This window comes from Cibotium barometz, chromosome 9 (assembly GCF_041138505.1).
Source record: "Cibotium barometz isolate CiBa-2024 chromosome 9, ASM4113850v1, whole genome shotgun sequence".
Lineage (NCBI taxonomy): Eukaryota > Viridiplantae > Streptophyta > Polypodiopsida > Cyatheales > Cibotiaceae > Cibotium > Cibotium barometz.
Genome location: NC_141054.1, coordinates 32,377,438 through 32,384,747, shown reverse-complemented (window position 1 = coordinate 32,384,747; position 7,310 = coordinate 32,377,438). Strand labels below are relative to the sequence as shown.

Sequence of the window (7,310 nt, the reverse complement as noted above, 5' to 3'; positions counted from 1 at the left end):
TATAAAATCTAACGCCATTATTATTAAGATTTACCTTCAAATGCCCCAAGTCGACTAATTAATTAATAGCAAACCAGCATTTTAGTGCCATATTGATCTTGATTTGTGACTTTAGATTAAGTCTACTGCAGTGCTTGAAATTGTTTTCTTTTTTTTACTTTTCAAATCAATGAATGCAAAGGCTCTGAGAAGCAATGGCTGCAAAGAAAACAAGTTAACAAGATTTGTATTCTTTCCATTAAACAAATTTCTCTTCTCGAGCTATCTAAAATCTCTACACAAGGCTGTACATGTCTGTGACTATCTGATCCCCTTCAACTTCCATGCCGGGGTAGCTTCGTATTAATTACACATGAAAATTACTGCCACTTCGTCCAAGCCAGGAAAATCCTTTATCCAAAACTCAGGGTCATGAACTTGGATTCAATGGACAAGGGACCACACGAAGGCTCTTCTGCAACTTCAACAGAGGGTGGTACACTTCTCTAGCTACAAAAACAAGCAAGATGGAATATACAGCCACCCCTCGTCAATCAGTGAAGCCCTTAATCAGCTCAGCATAGTGTTTGGCTTTGTGTCTTCATCATGCTTGGCACTGAGAGGACGTTCGACAAACCTTGGAGGAATAGTTTGTATAGTAATCCGCCCCTTATCATACCCATCCATGAGACATTTACCAATCTTTTGCCTCCATTCCAAATTGTCGTCGTCTTTGACATCATGGACAACTCGATCACAAAAATTGAGAAATGAGCCAAGCCCAGTGTTTGGAGTCCAACCGTAACCCTCCAGAACTTTTGATTCATCAACCGTCAGCTCGTAACCCACCTACACGAAGACAAAAGAGGCTAAAAGATCAGCAGATATGCAGAAGTGAAGGTGCCTGCATGCCTTGGATACTTCATGGCCCACATAAATGTTATGATCTTGCAAATCTCACACCATTATGATTGAAGAAAATCCCACATAGACCTGCATTCGTAGAGTGGAAGGGAAAGATTACCACATACCTGTAAGGGCCTATTTTCCAAAAGGGCTGTTTTGCCAAGAGCTGTAACACTTAAAACCCGGATCAGCCGCAAAACTTGCCACTTGACTGGTAAAGACTCTACTAACTCGAAAAAATATGTGGCATTACCATATTCAGGACGCTCCAGAACAATCCTGAAACCCAAAGCCCATGCTAAGATATGTAAAAAAGGAAAAAATTCTCACATACGCCTCAAACAACAAAACCATAGAATGATGTCAGCTACCTATTATGTCTATCAAACACAAAGATGAATGCCTGCAGCTGCCGACACCAGCCCCATTCCACTGGCCAGCTTCGTTGTCTGAGTGACTTGGTCTGAGAAAACATGACAAGTTCACTAAATTTAGAAGAAGGTAATAAATACAGTGTGTGCGTGCGTGCACGTGCGCCAAAGAAAACCCATCTCTGCTTCAATCATATTGACGTTATGAGATATAGACCTGGTCAATTAAGGACACCAAACAAGACAAGCAGTACGTAGGAGCCTTGCTGAGGCCTGTTGTGTGTTGTCGGATAACCTGTGGGTGTTTAAAGAACCCTGTCGGAGTGCCCCAAAGCTGCAGGCACAACTAGAAATCAATCACAAATGTTGATATACTAGTCTCAGAGAAATGCACCAATATGGTGGTCTACAGCCTTTATTTTTTTGACAGGAATGCCATGAATAACATCGTTGTTCTGCACACCTTGCTGGCAATGCACTCCAGATCTTTGAAATGATCATCACCATCCCCCCATTCATCTTCACAAAAAGAACCATAGACAACCATATCTTTCACAAGTCCTTTTTCTTCCAGCTTCTGTTCTACCGGGTGAAGCAATAAGGTTAATCCAAAAAAAAAAAGATTCTTACAAAACTCTCTCTCTCTCTCACACACACACACACACACATGCGCACATGCACACAAGGGAAATCACATATTGTTTGGGAAGACCAGACTGAATTGACCAGACATAGCATGATACAAAGTTCTGACCTCAAGTAAACCAGGAGCGTCTTCTTGCAAGGCTGTCTCGATTGGCCTGTAATCAATGCAAACAAGAGAAACATTCAGTCACAATAGCTCATGGAAGTGCGGATAAATCACAGTTGGAATCACTGTTTTGAACTCACACTGCCCATTTTCTGCTCAACTTTGAGCTTCTCTCTGAACCCCACCATTTCTTTCTCTTAAGGGACTCTACATCACACACTGCAGAAGTGACCAAGTAGTCTTCACTCGTAAATTGCTCTTTGCAAATTTTACTTTGCATCAAAAGTTCCAGCCGCTGGGAGAGTGGAACATGATCTAGCTCATCCATATCATCTTCAACAGCCTTTCTGCCAGCCATAACTCCAGTACCGAGTTGTTTCTGCTCACAACCATACTTCTCTTGGGGCTGTTTCTTCAGAAAGACAGGATTGGAAACCATTGCCTTTCTAGAAAGAATATCGTCGCACCTTTTGTGACCCAAAGGTGCATGGCAGCATGTTGTCTGGAGACTGCCAACATCTGAATTATGGTTGTACTCTGTGTACTCATCGTCGCTGCAGACTTCGGTTTTGACCTTCCCATAACTCTGCTCAAAGATTTGCACAGGTGTACAAGCGCTCTCCGTGGTCTCGTCCTTGAACCCGAAGGTAACAGAGTCCATTTCCAAAACAGATTTAACAGGAAGAATGTGAGAGGAACCAGAAGAGCGCACTAAAATTCCAGGTTTCTTTTGCAAATGAGGCACTCTCTCCAGGACCAGTAACTCTCCAGATTGGTGTGGCATACTGCTGCAAAGCTCGGCCCTTGTGCTAGCCAAACAGACCTGTAAAAAAAGAGAAGTTATGTATAAGGTAAATGCTGAAAAGAACTATGCTTTTAAACATATTTTGTAGCATAAAACACTAGAATGAAGGATTTCAAAACAAAGCTACACACAAGTTCTGTGTCTCACAAATTTGTCTGTATTCTCATCCAGCTTTTGATCTTTCATGTCTGCCATGAATGATCTCAAAATTGCCTACATCAAACAAGCACCGTACACCTCAGCTGCTGCAACATTACCTGCTGAGTACAAAGAGAAGTACTTAAAGCATTTGGACAGGGCAGAGATAGTACCAGTTGACCTGCTAATTGGCATTGCATTTGTTTCACCTCCACAAACTGCAATCATCCAATTCATTGTTAAATTACACTTCAAAGTCCATCCGTGTTAGCTATGAGGAGGGCTCCTCTAAATGCAGATATATTTGTGCTTATAAGCAATGTATGTATGAGTGCCAACTAACCAGCTAACGAGTAGCTGGAGGGGGCTGATTGCCTTTAAAAAAAGAACCCTCCCCTCCCACTTTAGTCATCAATCAATATGCCTCCTCCTCAGGAGTCAAGAAGCTCCATAAGAGGTCTCGTGTGTGTGTAAAAAGGCGGGTAACAGCAGACTTGGCCAGTGTTTGGGGGAAGCATCTGTGTTTCACCAACTTGGGCATATTTCTGCAATCAATCACCTTTTGGCTTGACTTTGCAGTTTCAGCAGTGAACAATCTTTTGTAATCTAAAGCATTTGCTTACAGTTATTCAATGTGCTTGCCATTGTGTATTTTTGATTGTCCGTTGTTGTTTTCCCTCTATTCTGCTAATCTGCAGGTGTGAATCACATCGCCTCTCTATGGAAAGCTGTCAATAAATACCATGGACCTTTTGAATAACCCGGCTGTTGCTGGCTGGTGCCCTTGGGCAGCCCACCCTTTGTCTGGCCTAAGCTCTGCTAACCTGCAGGTGTGTGTCACATCACCTCTCTACGGAAAGCTGTCGATAAATACCATTGGCTTTGGACCTTTTAGGTTGAAGTTGCCTTGGCATCGGAGAATTTGAGTCCTTCAGGTCCAAAGCCAACCGAGCTCGTTCCTGAAGATCCACCTAGAGCATTTGACATGTTCATGCAGTTTGGACGGTATGAAGCTGTAAAATCTCAAAACCACCTAAAGCAACAAGGCTGTCCATCTTTCCATTGAACTTGAGCAGCTTCAACATCTTCAATATCTGGCTACTCTTTTTTAACACAACCGGAAGTGGAGCTGCAACAGGCTAGAGAGTGACAAGAGCTAGGAGATCTAAAAGAACTCAAAGGAAGAGGGATCCTGCCAATGGGTGTGTAGCATAGCTGTGTGGGTTTGTGTAAGCCCAGCGGGGCATGCAGTGACAGACTCAACCACGTGTCCAAGAGATAAAGATATATAGAGAGGGGAGAAACATAAGGGAATAGGGATCGTGCACAATACACCACATGAGCGGGGAACAGGCCCTGCCCCCTTTCAGGAATTTATTCAGGAACAATCCACAAGTACGCTGGCCAGGATCAATACAATCAATGAACACAAAACAAACAGATATGCCGATGTAAGATATCAAAGTCGATGTGATGTGATGTCTAGGCATGAGATCCCTGATGCCGAGCACATCGTAGGGATAACCCACAAGTATCTCTCACCGGGCTAGTACCACATCCGATATCCAATGAATCCAAGTCCAAGTCCCAATCCAATGTCCAAATCCAAGTTCATATCCAAGTTCAAGTTCCAGATCCAAGTCCAAGTCCAGGAAACACTAGCTCATCCCATGAGTAATCTCCACAACACCTATAGCCTTGTCGATGAAGAAAACCATGGAAAAGCTCTTTCTCGCAAGAAAACATATATAAAAACCGTTTAAATGGTTTTCGGGTGATAAAAACCTCTAAAAAGTAGTTTTTAGGATTTTTGCTGCAGTTTTAGGATTTCTTTTTTTTTTTGGTCCTTACAATCCATACAGCTGTACGGATCCATACAGTCGTACAGTCAAGTGATGATGCGGCACAGCAGTTGACAAAGGCGCTCTGAATCAGCGAGCAACGATGAAAAATTCCATGATTTGGTTCATGATGATGATGGAGAAGATGATCTCCATGCTTCAACGATGAAGAGGTTCTTCAACTTGGTGCTCAAGAGAGACTCATGCTTTTTTTATTCTCGTTTTTTGCCAAAAAGTGATGCTTTTGCCTTTTACTTTGCTTTTGGTCTTTTTAATAGTAAAATATTACTCAACTTTAGTCAAAAGTTCTTGCTTTGCTTTTCTAGCTTTAGGGCCTTGCTTCGCTTTTTGGTCCTGCTTAGTCTCCTCTTTTCAATGGTGCCCTTGGCTCACGGTCAACCCTAATTGACTTTTTGATTTTTTCCTGCTTTGCTTTTTTGACCAAGAATGGTACTTTTTCTTAATCAAACCTTATGGATTGCTGAATTTCTGCACCACCTTCATGATTAGTTGGCTGCCCTGCACCCTCATGGGTTGGATCACCAACTGTGGAATGAAACTCCATAGGTAGTAGGCCTTCAAACACATCATTTTCAGCCTGATTTGCATCATAACTAGCCATGGATAATTCTGATTTTTCATCAAAAATCACATCCCGACTAGTGAATATCTTCTTGGACAGTGGGTCATATAACCAGTAGCCCTTGCTCTCACGGCTGTACCCAACAAAAATACATTTTGTGGCTTTATCATCCAACTTCCTCCTCAACTCTTTGGGTATGTGTGCATATGCAAGACACCCAAAAGTACGAAAATGTGATACGGAAGGCTTGCGGCCATGCCAAGCCTCAAAAGGAGTAATGGAAACCAATGCCTTTGTGGGACATCGATTCAAAATATGACAAGCACACATAACAGCTTCCACCCAAAAGACATGTGGTAGCTTCTTCGCCTTTAACATACATCTGGCCATCTCCATGAGTGACCGATTCTTCCTTTCTGCAACCCCATTTTGCTGTGGAGTATAAGGAGTAGTATACTGATGCTTGATACCTCTACTCTCAAGAAAGAAATTCAACATGTGTGACATATATTCCCCCCCTCGGTCAGAACGGAGGGTCTTAACCTTGCATCCTGACTCTGTTTCAGCAAGCGCTACAAAGGCCAAAAATGCATCATATACCTGTAATTTCCGTGTCAACGGATAGACCCAGCATATATGAGAGAAGTCATCAATAAATGTAGCAAATTAGAAGCAACCTCCTAATGACTTCGTCTGCATGGGACCACAAAGATCACTGTGTATAAGCTGCAACTTTGCAGTTGCTCGTAGAGCCTGATCACGTGGAAAGGAAAACCGATGCATTTTTCCCAACATACATTCTTCACATATGTGATCTGGAGGCTTCTCCATAAGAGGTAGGTCTGTCAACATGTTATGTCGCTGCATAAGCATAAGACTACCAAAATTTACATGCCCCATGCGAGCATGCCATAACTCCGCATCAACCATAGCTGGAGTAAGAGTGAATGCATGATAAGCAGACTGATCCACTGTCTGAAATGCATCCAGCTGATAGAGTCCATGACATAATGTACCAGTAAGCATCAAGGTCAAAGCATTAGCTTTGTCTCTGACCATGCATTTGTCATCATCAAAGTTGACTTGCATACCACACTGTGCTAAAGAAGAAATGGACAACAGATTCTTCTTTATCCCTGGTACATATAAGGCATCTGTAAGGCGAACAATAGAGCCATCAATGGCTGTGAGCTGAATCTCCCCAATGCCACGAACTGGATATGAAGCATTATTGGCACACTGAACGGACTTGCCAACAGGGGCAAGGCATACATTACAAAACAAATCCCTGCGAGATGTAATATGCTTTGAAGCACCACTATCAAAATACCAAGTACATGCATGCTCAGTCACACTGAGTGCCTGTGAAGACCAAGAGGCATCATAACTGCATGTGTAGAAACAGTAATCCCTGTTTACAACAAAGGAAGCAGTCTCCGGAGGAGCTTTAGAGGCATCGTTTATAGACATCCCAGACTCCTTCTCCTTCTCTTTGGCAATCCTCTTCCTACACTCTATGATGTAGTGACCTGGCTTCTTACAGTATGCATTTGCCTTTCTTCTTGGGCTGTCCATCACCTTTCTTGGTATCCTGAGATGAACCACCATCACCTGAATTCTGATTTGAACTCTTTGGCTGAAACTTGCCTTTCCCTTTTTGACCTGTCACAAATGCTTGTTCAGCACTTGTGTTCATGTTCATGTTCATGTTCTTCCTGATCTGCTCTTGCTGTAACAAGTCAAAGAGGTATGAAAAGCCAAGTAGGATCTTGGCAAAGAGTTTAAGATGGCGGATACAAGCTGTGTCTCAGGAATAATCTCATCCACATTGATGAGTTGCTCTCTCAAATCCTGCAGCTTGTTCAAGTGGCTAGACATATCATCTCCTTCATGCATCTTCTGGTTTTCCAGCTCTCTTTTCAAAAATGAGATCCGT

The 7,310-nt window shown here is 42.6% G+C and overlaps 1 protein-coding gene across 3 annotated transcripts in view; it reads right to left on the bottom strand.

The window, feature by feature from the left end:
• Positions 1–211: 211 nt before the first annotated feature.
• The window catches only part of LOC147635474 (uncharacterized), a 31,874-nt gene continuing 24,775 nt past the window's right edge, over positions 212–7,310 (bottom strand). Inside the window, exons 4-13 of one of the 3 annotated variants that reach the window (XM_086802763.1) lie at positions 3,124–3,168; positions 2,960–3,025; positions 2,148–2,830; positions 2,011–2,056; positions 1,720–1,833; positions 1,474–1,590; positions 1,257–1,348; positions 1,139–1,164; positions 1,011–1,051; positions 212–828 (exon numbers count right to left, since the gene is read on the bottom strand). In XM_086802763.1, coding sequence (XP_086658889.1) covers positions 550–828; positions 1,011–1,051; positions 1,139–1,164; positions 1,257–1,348; positions 1,474–1,590; positions 1,720–1,833; positions 2,011–2,056; positions 2,148–2,830; positions 2,960–3,025; positions 3,124–3,168 — 1,509 coding nt within the window. In that variant the 3' untranslated portion in view covers positions 212–549. Of the gene's footprint in view, positions 829–1,010; positions 1,165–1,256; positions 1,349–1,473; positions 1,591–1,719; positions 1,834–2,010; positions 2,057–2,147; positions 2,831–2,943; positions 3,026–3,123; positions 3,169–7,310 lie in introns of those variants that run through there. The other 2 variants (XM_086802762.1, XM_086802765.1) reach the window with 2 other exon arrangements.